This window comes from Macrotis lagotis, chromosome X (genome assembly GCF_037893015.1).
Source record: "Macrotis lagotis isolate mMagLag1 chromosome X, bilby.v1.9.chrom.fasta, whole genome shotgun sequence".
Classification (NCBI taxonomy): domain Eukaryota; kingdom Metazoa; phylum Chordata; class Mammalia; order Peramelemorphia; family Peramelidae; genus Macrotis; species Macrotis lagotis.
In genome coordinates, this window is record NC_133666.1 from 20,569,748 (window position 1) to 20,585,534 (window position 15,787).

At 35.4% G+C, this 15,787-nt stretch overlaps 1 protein-coding gene across 7 annotated transcripts in view; it reads left to right on the forward strand.

The window, feature by feature from the left end:
* Nucleotides 1-15,003, forward strand: part of XIAP (X-linked inhibitor of apoptosis) — a 65,264-nt gene extending 50,261 nt beyond the window's left edge. For 6 of the 7 annotated variants that reach the window (XM_074200212.1, XM_074200213.1, XM_074200209.1 and 3 more), the window contains 5 exons: nucleotides 1,510-1,609; nucleotides 2,826-2,904; nucleotides 3,348-3,390; nucleotides 6,301-6,516; nucleotides 8,959-15,003. In XM_074200212.1, coding sequence (XP_074056313.1) covers nucleotides 1,510-1,609; nucleotides 2,826-2,904; nucleotides 3,348-3,390; nucleotides 6,301-6,516; nucleotides 8,959-9,152 — 632 coding nt within the window. In that variant the 3' untranslated portion in view covers nucleotides 9,153-15,003. The remainder of the gene's footprint in view (nucleotides 1-1,509; nucleotides 1,610-2,825; nucleotides 2,905-3,347; nucleotides 3,391-6,300; nucleotides 6,517-8,958) is intronic. The other variant, XM_074200208.1, reaches the window with a different exon arrangement.
* The last annotated feature ends 784 nt before the right edge of the window (nucleotides 15,004-15,787 follow it).

The window sequence follows — 15,787 nt, forward strand, 5'->3', positions numbered from 1 at the left end:
CATTTATGTTTATGGAGAAAGCACAGTCACAGTAGAGTGGTTTATTATGTTTATCCTCATTTAATATATTCTAGGGGAGGTCTTCTATATCCATGATTTAAAATCAGCTCTGGTGTTTGGAGCTAGTTACCTTCCCATTTAAGTTGAGATGGCAAATGATCCCCTATCAAGATTGTCTGGTTTTGATATGTAGAACTACTCAAGAAAAGGGGGTACTATGCTATGGAACCAGGTTCCTTTATTTTTTTTAGGGTTTTTTTTTTTTACAAGGCAATGGGGTTAAGTGGCTTGCCCAAGGCCACACAGCTAGGGAATTATTAAATGTCTGAGGCCGGATTTGAACTCAGGTACTCCTGACTCCAGGGCCGGTGCTCTATCCACTGGGCCACCTAGCTGCCCCAAACCAGGTTCCTTTAAAGAGAAATCCTGCCACATATAAGGTTCAAGCAGTTAGTTGAGAAACCAAAATAACACTGGATTGGTTGGGTGTCAGGGACTTGGATTCTTTCCCCACCCAGCTTTGCCACTTACTAATGATATCTTAGGGCAATTGATAATCCCTCTAGATCTCAGTTCCCTCTGTATGAGGACTTTGGATTAGCTTCAATAAGTATCATCCATATATTAACTTTCAGGAAGACTTTTTAAATTACATTGGTCTTTTTCTTTCTTAATTAAATTAGCCTTTTTTTTCCTGTTTCCTTTCTCTAAGTATTAGACAAAATAATTCCAAATCAAATCTGGTTGACTTACTTAAAAATATATCAATTATTCTGATTTTTATTCACAAACCCTTAACTAGCTAGTTTACAGTTGTGGGGTATTTTTTTAAACCTAAATTGACTGCAAGTGTCATAGACACAATTTTAGAGTGATTCTGGTAGAGAATAATAGATAATCATAGTCACTGTGTTTTACAAATATTGCCTTATTTCATTCTCAAAGCAATCCTAAGAAAGAAGGTGCCATTGCTACTTACATTTTATAGCTGAAGAAACTGATATAGACACAGTATTAAGTGATGCCAGGGTCATACAACTGGTAAGTGTCTGAGGCTAGATTTGAACTCAAATCTTTCTATTATACCGCCTGCCTTCCTCTGCATTTAGTGGAATCTCATGAATACTTGTAATATATGTTCTTTAGATTACTAGCATGCTAATTTAATCATCAGCTTGCTCAAAGGCTGAATATTCCCAAGTGAGAATTATAAATATTAAAAGCACAAATGTAACATGTTAGACATCTTCTTGAATAAAAAGTTGAATTTGGCATCATAAATTTTTATTATTTAGCTACTTAAAATTACCTAACAAAGCAAGTTAGTCTAAATAATAAATGAGAATTTCTTCCCCAGGTTACATAAATGTGTCAGTTATTTGAATCTTTTTTTAAAGCAAGCTCTTTTGTATATTAGCAGAAAGTCAGTTTTTCATTTTTGAAAACTGATGTTTCTGTGCAAGTTGCCACTTCATAAGCATGTGTATCTGTGCTTGTGTGTTTTCTCAGGTGACCATGACAAAGTAGCATGCTTTCATTGTGGAGGTGGACTTAATGATTGGAAACCCAATGAAGACCCTTGGGAGCAACATGCTAAGTGGTATCCAGGGTAAACTGCTTAAATATTCATATGGTAACAGGAGGAGAGGTGGAGTATTTACACTTCGAAGACTTAATCCTTGCTACTTTATTAAATATTCTTGCCATCAAAAAAGCATGGATTTCATGCCCAAATGATAAAAATCAGGTCACCTACTTTACAGGATATGGTCTCTGGTTACTAAAATGTTCATCCTTTGTTATGACTAATTATGCATCTCCCATCCAGAGGTACAAACTTCTTACTCTCCAGATTAGTAAATACTTCTTTGGAGTAGACTCTCTTCAAATATGATAAATTCCAGAATTCCCAGAAAGATTCCCCAGAACCAAAAATAGAATTGCCCATCTTTACCCTTCAAATATATTTTTCAGAAGAAAAACTCTTGTGTAGGTAGAGATATAGAATCAAAATATGATCCTAATTAGCATGAAAGAGCATCACGGGTTTGGATTTAGTGTTCAGAGAGATGTGGAATTTGTTAGGAATTGTTTGTCAAAACAAAAATACCACAAAATGGAGGGTTTCAGGAATTGAATTTTTCTTAATTTGCAAAAAAAAAAATGAGATTTGTTGATAATGGGCAGTTTTTTTTTTTTGCATGGGCAGTTTTTTTTTTTTTTTGCATAGTCGAATAACAGCCAATTCCCCTTGCAGTAAGACATGTCAGATTTTAAAGGTTACGAAAATAGAATTGGTTAGTAGCTAGAATCATCTACTTTGAACATGAAGAGGAAAGCTGAATAGTTGATTGATTATTCAGTACTACTAAGCACCTTTTATACTATTGTTTTGAGTATTTGAAATAAATTACTTTCAGATTCAGAGCGACCATTGAGAAATAAAATTTAACACTAAGAATAAAGGCTAAAAAGCTTACAGAATTACTTTGAAATGTTTAATTGGACAGCCTTTTAGATAAGACTCTGTTAATAGGAAACTCTTTAGAGTATACTTCTGTGGTGCTAATTTAATGACATTCTTGCTCACAAATGGAATATTCTTAAGTGACAACATTTATTGCTCTAATAATATATCTTAATATATATGTTGTAATAAATAGAATATATTTTTACTCTTAAAATCTAATGGGTCACCAGTGCTTATTTGTTTACTTAGTCATGTCTAAAAGCAAATTAATGACACTAGATGGTATAGATTTTCAACTTATTTATAATTTTACAAGTTGTCCATTGGTACTAAAGCTTAACCTTTAATTCTATAGATGTAAATATCTGTTAGAAGAGAAGGGCCAGGAATACGTCAACAATATTCATTTAGTGCATCCACTTGACAATTCTGTGGTAAGTCTTGTAAAATAATATATTTTATCAAATAATTTTTTTTTCCTTCCTGTTAAATTCACAGTATGGCATTTGAGATGTAGGGAAGACTTTGAAAAATGCATTTTTTTCTACCTAAAGCAAATGTGTAAATGTTAGGATGATGTGATTATTATGAGCCAGAATGTAATCTTAGAGAATTAAAAAATTTGCTTGCTTCCTTCCTGCCCAAATCAAGGGCTCTTCCAAAAGTGCCCCAGAGTCTTGATTGTGTCTTGTAGCCTATCTTATAAACTAACAGTGACAAAACGACTTTCTGAACAAGATTTAAAATCTAAAACATAAAACTCAGTTCATGGAATGAATGTTGAGTAAAGCAGGTTTTATACATTTGTGGTATATATAATTTGAAATGATTGCTTCTAACAAAAAGAATTCTAATCAGAGTTCTTATCTCTATTTAGGCTGAATCTACGAAAAAGACCTCATCAGTAACTAAAGAAATTGGTGAGTAACTTCCTTAAGTTACTTAAGTGACCTTAAGTAGTTCTATCAGTTCATTATTTGATCTTTTTTATGGAGAAGATAATAAAAATAACTACTCTGCTATATTTGTGGTATTAAGAATTGAGGAGATCCTCTGAAAGTTCAGTTTACTAATACTTAGAATGCCATAGCTTGCTTAAGGAGCATCTATAAGGCACTTCTTTCTCCCACACGCCACACGTGGCACTCACTTATGGGGGAGTAAATAAAGTATTCCAGTTGCTCTTGTCTAGAGCCATTCAAGCACTTTTCTCTTGGCAAGACTTGAAATTGTTTATTCTGTTCATGCACCATAGTTATTGGCTTTAACAGCTGAGTTTGCCTTTATCCTGTGCTAGCTATGAGTTCACCCCCCCTCCCCTTTTTCACGAGGTCTTGACAAGACCAGATCCCCATCACCACATGCAGAGGCTTTAGTGAGCAGCTGGTGGGGATATTCATCACAGATTGTATGTCCGTTATGAATCCAGGCTTTAGAATCCGGGATTAGCAGTGGGGGGATAAAGACTTTACATTGTCGGGGGAGGGGGGGAACTGAAATGGATGGAACTTCCTCAGAACATATGAAAAGCTTCTCAGTATTTACTAAGTGCCCACTATGTGCCAGCTGCCATGCTGGGAGATAAGGATTCAAATCCCAAAATGGAGCAATACTTGGATTCAAGGTGCTTGGGGGGGGGGGGTTCCAAAGGTTACACAGGTTTAAGCTATTAAAGTTTAAAACCATGCTAAGACTTCTGAGATTCCTTATATAAATAGATACAAAATATATGCAAAGTAAATACTAGGTAATTTCATGGCTGGGGAGTCCCAAGCAACTGGGAAGAGGGGGTAGGAATCAGAAAAGGCCTTATGTAGAACCTGGTTCTTGAGTTTTGAAGGAAAGTAGGGATTTTCATTCTTTCCCTTTTGTGCATACCTGTATATTATATTCTCTTGATGTGTGCTTTTTTTAGACTAAAAATTGACAAAAGATACTGATTCTATGAAGTTGGAAAAAATTCTAGATTTTTAATTTTTATTCATCATCACAATGACTTTTTATCCATTTCATGGATGCTATGGCCACTTTATTTGATCCGCATAATAACCCCATGAAGTGAGCAGTCAAGGTTATTAATTTCTTTATTTTATGGATAAGGAATCAAAGACTCAGAGGTTGGGGTTTGCTCAAAGTAGCTGGTAAAGGCAGATCTAGAATTAGAATCTGGGTTTTCTGACTCTCCTGTATCTTTGTTAGCTTTCAGAAAAGTGACAAGTAGGAAGTTTAATTTAGGATTCAGTTATCTGACAATTCCCATTTCCTGTACTTGTTGTGGCAGCATTTATTTCATATCTTCTTTACAAAGGAGAATAGTTTTTATTCATAAATATGGTTGAGAAAGACAAGAGAGCTATTGTGTTGTTACTTAATATGAGTTGCAAAAGGCATGGACAATATGTGGAATGTTACATAAAGCTGATGTGCCAAAAGCATGTTACAGTAAAATATTCAGTATAGTTTGGCAGCCATGACAAATTAGTAAAATATATTAATAAATGAGTTTAGGGTTGAATTTCCTTTTAAAATTTTTTGAGTGCCTAAGGAGCTAAAATAAGCATATTAAATGAATTCTTATTGTTTATGAAGTTCCAGTTATACTCGAATGTATTAATATACATTTCATAAAATTAGAAGGACCTTCTAGAGGTCATCTAGTGCAACTTATATTTTTAAGGCTTTCCAAATACAGAGAGTCCATGACCTGCCTTAGTAACCAGTTCTAATATTTAGTTCACCATAGTGGGAACAAAGCATTCCTTGAACTCTTGCTGTAATTTAAGCTCCTTTTGCCATTGTCCTAGCTCTGGCACTTACTAGCACTTAAAGACAAGTTACATACCTTCTTTCAGCCTCAGTTTCCTTATTCAAAGATGGAAATATTTGTACTTAGCAGGTTACATAATGCCAGTACCTTGAATATTTCTCCATCCAGGCCTATTTTGCTTTCATCTGTTCTCTTCAATAAGTTTCTTAAATCTTAAGACCAAAACTTAACATAATGTTGAGTTTTATTTATATGTGTAAGAGGAAACTTGAAAAATACCAAAAAACTGTTTATATCCCAGTATCTTAACGTTTTAACTGTACCATTCAGTTTTAATTTATGAAGTTTAAGGAGATTTGGCATAAACTTTCTCATACATGCCCTTTATTTTCTAGAAATAGTTTCTTAAATCTTTCTGGCAGCCTGCTTGTGGGTAGAGTTGATTGTTAATAGTTTGTGTTTCTCTTTTTGGAACTTGTTTATATTCTTTGATTATTTATCTGTTATGGACTAATTGACTTTTTGTGTATATATTTGTATCAATTCCCTGTATATCTTGGAAATGAGTCTTATCAGAAATGTTTGATCCAAAGACGTACTTCATCCCCATAACTTTTCTTCTTCTAGCTGCCTTGTCTTATATCATCTAAATTATCTCTTTTTTTGTGATCTCTCATTCCTTGTTTGATTATGAATTCTCTCCCTAAAACAGTTCATGGGTACTTCCTTTAGTTCTCCTGTATTTTATTAAAATTATCTTTTATATTTCATTATCCATTTGAAGCTTACTGTAGAGTGTGGTGTGAAATACTAGTCTTAATCTATTTTCTGCTAAACTGTTTTGGTTTACCTAGCAGTTGTCAAATGTCATTTCCCTAGGTCTTGCTCTTCTGATCTTTCACTAATCTATTTTTTTAAACCAAATAATTTTCATGATTTTTACTTTATGATGCATTTTACAGTCTGGTAAAACTATAACTTTCTTAGTGAGTTTGAATTATTATAACTGTAATGCAATTGACTGACTAGGATTATAGTCTAGGTTATTGTTCATCATCTCTAGTTTTCGTTTCAGATGAAATCATGTTACAGAATCCTTTGGTCCAAGATGCAATCCGAATGGGTTTCAGTTTTCATGAGATTAAGAAAATTATGGGAGAAAAGATAAAATCATCTGGAAACAACTATAAATCACTTGAGGTTCTAGTAACAGATCTAGTGAATATTCAGAAAGAAAGTACACAAGAAGGAGAATCAAGTGCAACTTCATCACAGAAAGGTAATAATTTGCTTTCCAATTTAAAAGTAAAACAGAAGTTAATGTCGGTGCTTTGGAATTCATTGCCTATTTGTGAGTTTTGGAGGTATTAATTAACTCAGGTATTAAATTTAAAAGTAAAATACAGTGATGGAAGTTAACATTTGTTATATGTGGAACCTAGGAAAAGATAAGTATTTATAGCTGAAAATTATTTTTTAGAATATTCTTAGATGTTTCATGTTCTTTAAAGATGGATGGCATTTTACTGAAAGAAAATTCTTTTAATAAATGAACTTCCTGTCTATTGCTCAGATATGTCAAATCTGACATATAGTGTGATCAGACCTGGAAGGTCAAAATAATTCAGTGGGTAGGAAGAAATAAGATGATTTAAAGAGACATACAGTAAGGAAGTTTAAGGGGAAAAAAATAGTGTCTTCAACATATTGCTTCATATTCCCTGCTCACAGGGTCAAAAGAGATCTCTGCTGTTTCCTCTAAAAATTTTACAGTGTGATGATATAGGTACTAAGCTTATGGCATTTATCAAGGTCAGACACAATAGCCAATCAGGAATGTGGATGGGATTCTGCAGTGAGTCTCTCTCTTTTATTTATTTTATTTTATTCATTGCTAAATGAAGAGGAGAAATTGATAGCTGTCTTGATGGTACTACAGTTACTGATTGCTTCTCTGTCCAGAAACCCTAAGAAGAACTCAGTAGCAAAATTCTTTAATTTTTCAGCCTGTTTCTTCTGCAAAATAGTAAGGCAACAAAAGGTAGTGGGAACTTGACATTAGAAGAACTACAGAGAAAACAGTGCAGTTTTCTAATTGCAGAGACAGCTAATGTATTGGGGCTGCCATCTTTCATCCTGGGTCCACCATTTGTTCATAGCTGAATGACTGGCTAAGCTAGCTAACCAAGCTAAGGACCAGGACAGAATCTCTCTGGGATTAATTCTCTACTTGCCCAGCCCTCCCTGATATATGTGCCTCTTTATGTTACTTGTTATGAGGTAGAACTGAAGGTGTGCAGATTTTGAGGTTGGATTAGATGACCTCTGAGGTCCCTAAGCCTGCAGGTGCTCTACAAATATATCAACTCTTATTATTAAAAAGAAGCACCGTGGAGTAGAGAGAAGGCAAGTCTTGAAGTCAGGAAGATTGGCATTCAGGTCCTACCTCTAACACATCCACTGTATCCATGGACAAATCACTTAACTTCTAAGTGTCCCTGATAACTATGTAAGTTACAAATAAATCACTTCTGTACATGAGTGGAGGGAGCTGATGAAATCACTGTTGAACCTCTTCCCAAAAAAAATCGCCCCCAGCAACAAGTTATTAGTTTGGCTGGTCTTCAGATGTCTGGTACAAAGTCTATTGCCAGATCTTTATCATACAGTGACTGGCACTGGGCCTGTACTTTCTCTCCCTCCTTCTTTATTTATTGTTTTTATTTTGAGTTCCAAATTCTCTCCCTCCCATTTCCCCTCCCCCATCCATTGAGAAAGCAGGCGATATGATAGCCATTATCCATGTGAAATCATGCAAAACATATTTCCATATTAATCACATTGCTAAAAAAAGCTAGAAAAATAAAACTGCATTCAAATGCACTTGTACTCTCAGTCCATTCCTTCCAGCCTTAGTATGCACAGCTTTGGAGAAGAACTCAGGGTTGTCTTCATGTAAAAGTAAGGCATCAGAGGAGGACTTGATTGGATTCGGTGGATTCAGTGAGATAATTCTTTAAAAACTCAACTTGTCCCCATAAATCTCTTTCTGGTCCCCCCCCCACCTGGGTGCCTGTTGGTAGAAACAATGAGTGACTCCAGCTAATTCTAGAGCTGCTATAGAATAGCATAATTGGAATAGCGGTCAGGAGCAAAAAAGCCTATCTGACCTTTTAAATTCTCCCTGTATGCCAGTGGCCTTGTGATTTGGCACAGAGAATTTAGGAGAGAAAACAAGAATGGGGACAAGAGCAGTAGAGGAAAGATGTGCAAAAACGATGTAGGGCACCAAACATGGGACACCAGACTGAATCAGAAAAACCTAGGTTTGAATTCTACCATAAGTACTTGTCATTTGTGTTCTCTAGGCAACTAACTTAACATTTCTGAGCCTCAGTTTCCTTATCATATTAACTATGACTTACTGCTTCCCTTTTTGGTAAGACTGCTCATTTCATACTGATATGTTCCTGTAAAACTTTTCTCTCAAGCATTTGTTTTCCAGTGAGGTTCTGAATTAATACAAATTAAACTGCCCAATTCACAGCAGTAATCATACATAGTTTGCTATTAGTGATTCAAGAAGACTGCCTCCAATATTGATGAATATAGCCTGGGCACTCTTCATTAAGAACTTTATTGAACTGATTCCAGACAGTGGGAGGGATCTAAGCAATTAATCTGAAGTCTGTTCGTTTTGTTCCCTCTTTTGTTCCCACAGAGATTAGTACTGAAGAACAGCTCAGGCGTTTGCAAGAGGAAAAGTTGTGTAAGATCTGCATGGATGAGAACATCGCTGTCGTTTTCATCCCTTGTGGACATCTGGTTACTTGTCAACTATGTGCCGAAGCAATTGACAAATGTCCAATGTGTTATACTGTCATTACTTTCAAACAAAAAATTTTTATGTCATGATTGGAGATCTGTAATTGGATTAGTCTCTTCTTCCTGTTGGCTTGATTGTGGGATATGAAATCACTTTAAGTGACTTTTGATTATATCTGAAGGAAGAAATAATGCTTGCAATAATAACTTTTCCTGAAAACCCCACAATCCTTGATGTTCTTGCAACCTTAGTGTAGTATCTTTCTAATTTGTTCTTCTTGTTTCACAGTTATCAGTAGAGTAGGAAGCTATCCCCCAAACCTTTTAGGTATGCTACTTTCTGTTGTTTTAACTGTGTGATATGAAGCCATTTGAATGGCTTTTGGTGATAATCTGAAGGAAGAAATAATGCAGACTGATAACTTTTCCTGAAAACTGAACATCCCTTGAAATGTCTTTGAAGCCCTTAGCATTGCATATTTCTCACTTGTTTTCTATTTCATGGTAATCAGTAGAGTAGGAATCTATCCTCAAACTGACCAAAGTATCTGCTTCTAGGTATGCTACTTCCTATTGTCTTAACTGTGATATGAAGCCATTTGAGTGGCTTTTGGTGATATATGAAGGAAGAAATAATGCAGACAGTGATAATTTTTTCTAAAAACGGAGAAGGTTCATTCCTTGAAATGTCTTTGAAGTCCTTAGTATAGTATCTTTCTCACTTGTTTTCTATTTCCCAGTAATCAGTAGAGTAGTAATCTATCCTCAAACTGATCAGACACCAAGTGTCTACTTCTAGGTGTGCTGAATGAGTGTCAATGTAAGGGACTTAATCAATTGGTAATTATTATCTTATAAAAAACTTGGTATACACCTGTGAGTCACTGTAGAATTGTGATTAACCTGACCACTCAGACTCTTTCTTTGTTCATAAAAGGAAGGAACTATCCAGGCAGTCATGAGGTAAGGCTAATTTGTAGAAATTTATATAGTTTTTCTTTCAAGTAATAATGAGGATTAAAACAAAAGTACCAAAGACCAAAGGAGAATGATGAAAGAAAAGCAATTCCTTTTGCCATTTAATTATTTATGACTTAAAGGCTTAATTGTGTTCAAACACCTACAAATATTAGTTGTTACTCAGCATTGGTTTTCCTAATTCTAGCAAGAATGGAAAGCTTTTCCTTTTGGATCAGTATTGAAAAGCTTTAAGCATTTTTTAGCACATGGTGGGGGGGGGGAATTTCCCCCAGTCTCTTGTTTCCAATTCAAACATTTCTGATTTCCTAAAGTTGAAGATGGAAAAGACTCCTCATTCCTAAGTAAGATGCTAAACACTTTTCTCATTTAAGCCTGCCCAAGTTATTCTCCAAAATTTTCAGAAGATTTTTATTAACCTGGTGTAAAACCTGGCAGCCAAGGTAAGAAAAAAGTAGAATAATGTTTGTTCTCTGATTGCCTGCCAGCCCCAGTGGGAAATAGTCTCTTTCTCCTTTGAACTCCCAAGGCACCTCACTGTAAACTTTCACGCTCTACCCTTGTATTTATATTTATTTGTGAACTTGTCTTAGTTTCCAGCTGGACTTTGTGTTCCATGAAGGCAGGGAAGACTTTGTATCTTATTCTTTATATCTCCTACAGAGCATAGCATGGGACCCTGGGCATACTAAGTGCTCAATAAATACTTTTTGTTTGGCAAATATGATTACATTATTGGCTTTAAGTGTAACTATTTTAATGTCCCCTTTGCTCTCTTTCTTCCTGTTGGGAGCACCCATTATGTGCAGTTCCATTGGTGTTCAAAAGTACCGGTGCCTTGGACCTGGGGCATGTAATACTTGGTGGGGAGGAGAGCCCTAGTTAGAAAAATTCTAAGTACTGACAAGGCCATAAGAAAACAAATAGATTTTTATGTATTGGCAAGATTGCATAAAAGCACTCCTGAATTAAGAATACTTAACTCTAATCATGGAGGTTGCCTAATGCTCTAAGGAGTACCTCAGGGGCTTGCATTAAGAGAGCCTCCTGGTGTAACACTTGACATTGAGGCATTTTACTGCACAGAAGAGGTTCAAAATACAACCATTAAAGCTGTTATTCAAAATATATTTTGCAAGGGAAAGATTAGTCATGCCCTCCTCCGAACTTCATCTGATGTCGCTTTAAGTTAGCTTTGCACAGCATTAGGTGAGTTTTTTCAAATAAATGGCTTTCTTCCCTGTTGTTCTTACTCTCTAACTTCTGTCTTCCCCAGGTCTGCATTGTCTTCGATTTGAGCTGAGTTATGTATTTTGTTTACATATTACATATATATATATATATATATGTATATATATATAAGTTTTATTAATCCTTTTAAGAAGGACTAAGTGTGAAGGATCATGTGGTTTTCTGAGGAAATTTACTTTTTTTTGAAGTGCTGGAGCCTCACACTTAAAATCAAACTTAGTTATTAGCAAAGGGCTAGATTATTTGAATGGGGGAAAAGTTTTCCTCTGTTAAGAGCCTAAGTTGAGTCAAATGGTGGGTTATTTAGAAACCTATATGTTTAGAAGAAAGTAGGGGTTGGTTGGATTTTTTTTTAGAAGCAGGCAAAGACTGTTATCATGAGTGGTGACATTTAAAGCTAGTGTAGTGGCTAACAAGTTCTATTTTAGGCGTTGTTTAGAAAATACTGTTGCTTTGGGTTCTTCAAATCATTCCAGCTTCCAATCCTATTATTCTAAGACTTTGGTGTATTTGTCCACTTGTGATAGGGTAAGAAGGGTGATTTAGAGAAGATAGTGATAGATTTGGAGCCTAGAGACCGAGGTTTAAGTTCTAGCTCCAATACTTTGTGACCCTAGGCAAATCATGTCAACTCTCAAAGACTCAACAGCTATAAAATGAAGATGTTAGCATTTTACACTAAATACCTGACTGGGTTGTTTTAGGGAAAGCATTCTTTCCCTGCCACATAGACTACTACAACAATGGAGCCACTTGCCATATTTCATCAGTGAGAGTACCTTATCTACCAATGCCAGTCATAAACTTTTCACAACTTAGAGCTGCTCCAGCCTAAAAATGAATCCCTCTGTGGCTAGTCTAGTATTGAGCTGCTCTGAACCTTGCTAGGCTAGTCCTTGGACAACAGACCAAACAGTCCATCAGACCCACTCTTGAAGCCTCCCTGGCTTGATATAAATAATTGTTAACAGTTAATTGATAAAACATTGCCAATAGTTTATAATTTAGCAGTTCTTCATATTAGTCTACTAATCCTAAAAGAGCAATGTGTGATTTCAATACTGTATCTCAGTGTTTGAGAGGGGTTTATGATAATAGACAAACAAGGCTAGGTTTAGCATTAGTCCATAGTTTGAATGTTCTTTGTTAGCTGATAGTTTTCTTAAAAATACATCTGTTTGTTAAGAGAAATAATTTATTTCCTTATTACCCTAGTAATAGCATCTATTAGGTAGCATTTCTTTTTTTTTAGGTTTGTTTTTTTTTTCTTTGCAAGGCAAATGGGGGTTAAGTGGCTTGCCCAGGGCCACACAGCTAGGTAATTATTAAGTGTCTGAGACCACATTTGAACCCAGGTACTCCTGACTCCAAGGCTGAAGCTTTATTCACTACGCCACCTAGCTGCCCCCGGTAGCATTTCTTTTGGAGAAATAAGTGGGATGGATTTTACTTTTGGCCTTTTGGTCAAACCCACTAAAAAGATAGCAGTATATTGTTAGGAAGGAGAATGTCATTCTTTTATCCAACTGGGTTTAAGTGTTCCCTCAACTGTGAGACTGAGTTTCATAGTTACACCTTCCCACATATTAAAGTCAGAGGATCAAAGATTTAGAGAGGGAAGAAACCCTAGCAAGGTATCAAGTCCAACCCTGGTACTTCATAGATGAAGAGATGAAACAAAAGATGTCATATGACTTCCCCAGAGTCACACTGCTATTAAGTGAAAGGCAGGATTTTGAGTAGGGTCTTTCCTAAATTCAACCCCCAGGGGTGAAAAATAGAGGGTGAATAGAATCCTCACCTCACAATCAGACCTGCTTTTCAAGTTCTGTTCCTTATACCATCTGTGTGACCCTGGGCAAGTCACTTTACTGACCTTTACTAGGTGAAAAATACCTATAGTACCCACCTTGTAGGATTGTTGTTAAGTTCAAATAAGTATCTTATGTATTTTTCAAACCTTAAAGTACTATAGAAATGACCATTGTTATTAAAGCAAGATCCTTCCACATCACTATCTTAAAATGTCCCCCTATGATATGTCAGTGTCACTGCTCCAAGTATCCTTGCTCTAAATTTTTAATGGCTGTATAAACTGAAAGGGATCACTTCAGAATAATGCTATTACATTATTCTTACTCTAATCCTAGAAGTGGGAAAATTATTTGCACCAGGCTTTCTAAGGATTTATATGTTATATGATCATCAGCATTTAGGACTAGGAAGGACTTTAAATAAGATCTAGTCTAACTCCCTCATTTTGCATTTGAAGAAACAGACACAGAGAGGTTAACCAGCTTGGCCAAAACCACATAGATGGTTAATAGCAGAGCCAGAATTATACCTCTGTTGCTTTAAACACTCCCCACTATACCAGTCTCCACCATTTTTTTTTAGGTTTTTGCAAGGCAAATGGGGTTAAGTGGCTTGCCCAAGGCCACACAGCTAGGTCATTATTAAGTGTCTGAGACTGGATTTGAACCCAGGTACTCCTGACTCCAGGGCTGGTGCTTTATCCACTGCGCCACCTAGCCGCCCCACAGTCTCAACCATTTTAGATTGTTTTTATTCTTTATGGCAGTGACTTTTTGCCTTAAATTTTACTGCAAGATAAATTAGAAATAATTAACAAAGGGAGGGCACTAGAATTAAGAAGGGTTGGGTTTCATATAGTTTGCATTTTTTTAAAGAATATAATAAGTTAAACTCTTTTCAAAGCTATCCAATTTGTGTCTTTTAGAACTCCCTTCTATGCATTTTTTAAAATTACTACAATGATCCTCTTTTGCTTGTCCTTTTTGTTTTTGGCACTGCTGTTGGTAGTGCTAGTCTCCTTTCTAAAACCCTCTCAAAATTGAGGTGGGGGTAGAAGCCTTCCCTTATTCCATATAAGAATTGTAAAACAACATATGTATACCTTGACCATCTCCAAATATATTTTAATATCTGTCTCAAATCTTTTCCATAACTCTCCCCTCTTTTCAAAACTCTGGGCTAGTAGGTGGTCATTGCATTGATCAGAGTTCTTAATTGTTTCTTTTAACATTGTTGTAATTATTGTGTTCATTGTTCAAGTTCTGCTCACTTTGTATCAGTTCATATAAGTAATCTCATTCTGTCTGAAGCCCTCCCTTTCACCATTTCTTTTTTTTTTTTTTTAGGTTTTTGCGAGGCAATGGGGTTAAGTGGCTTGCCCAAGGCCACAAAGCTAGGTAATTAAGTGTCTGAGGCCGAATTTGAACTCGGGTACTCCTGACCCCAGGGCTGGTGCTCTATCCACTGGGCCACCGAGTCGCCTCCTTTCACCATTTCTTAAGACACAAGAACTTGTCCTTAAATGAAAAAAATATATATATACTGTATTCTTTTGTATTGGTCATTTTTCTATATGGTTGTGTAAATGTACTTCTTAATTTTGGTTTTCATAAATTTCAAGTTTGGCTTTTATATAATTTTTTGTATTATTAACAAAATGACATTAACCCAGTAGATTTTTAAAGTCTTAAAATTAATGTTTTTTAAAGTAATCACATTAAACATTTAAAATAAAATACTATATTGATGCATATAACTATTTAAAATTTATTTTAAAACTGTTTTCTGTATTAATGGAAAGGTCTTACTGATTAGGCAGAAGAGTTCTTCCAAATGTACAGAAGCGACATTTGTAGATCAAGATAATACAATTTGTTTTTAGGTTTATAAAACATTCAATAATTAAAGTATTGTATTCTTTCAAAAAAAGGTCTCCTGTGATTTTGTGGGTTTAGCTTTGAGGCAAAATCAGATTAGACATTTTAGTAGTAGCTCATCTTACTTTACTGCTTATATACATGCTCTCTTTTCATCCTCAGAATGCCATCATAATCAGGTATTGACAAATTTTGACCCCATTTTACAAATGAAAAAATGAGGCCCAAAGAAGATACATAATCTCCCTAAGATCATAAAACTATTAAAGTGATAGAGTCAAATGTTCTGACTCCCCAAGTCCTATGTATTGTTTCTTGTTCCATGCTGCCTCTCTTTAATATCTGAATTGTTACCTCCCCTAATTAACATATGGTATATTACATCATTATGTCACTGTCTTTCATGTGGGTTGTTGCCTCTATTCCTGGATCCCATGGCTTAAAAAAAAATGATCTTACCACCAATCACCCAGTTACCTACCTTCCAAGGAAATCATGACAAACAACCAAAAGCTTAGGGAGAAAATAGTGTTCATATTTTAATAGCTGATTAAAGGAAATTGGTTTATGTATGATTATTTAGTCATCTTTTAGTTGTGTCCAACTCTTCCCAAATCTAGGCTCAAGTTCTATCCACTGCACTTACCTTTGTATTATAACAGCTCCCTAGTAGGTAGTTCCTTGAGGGCAAGGAATGTTTTTCTTTTTGCCTTTGAATGGCTCACACCTGGATGGTGTGTCAAAAAAAATTCTGGAATTAAATTGATTAGGATATTTGATGTTTTGTAGTTTGGAATTTCCTGT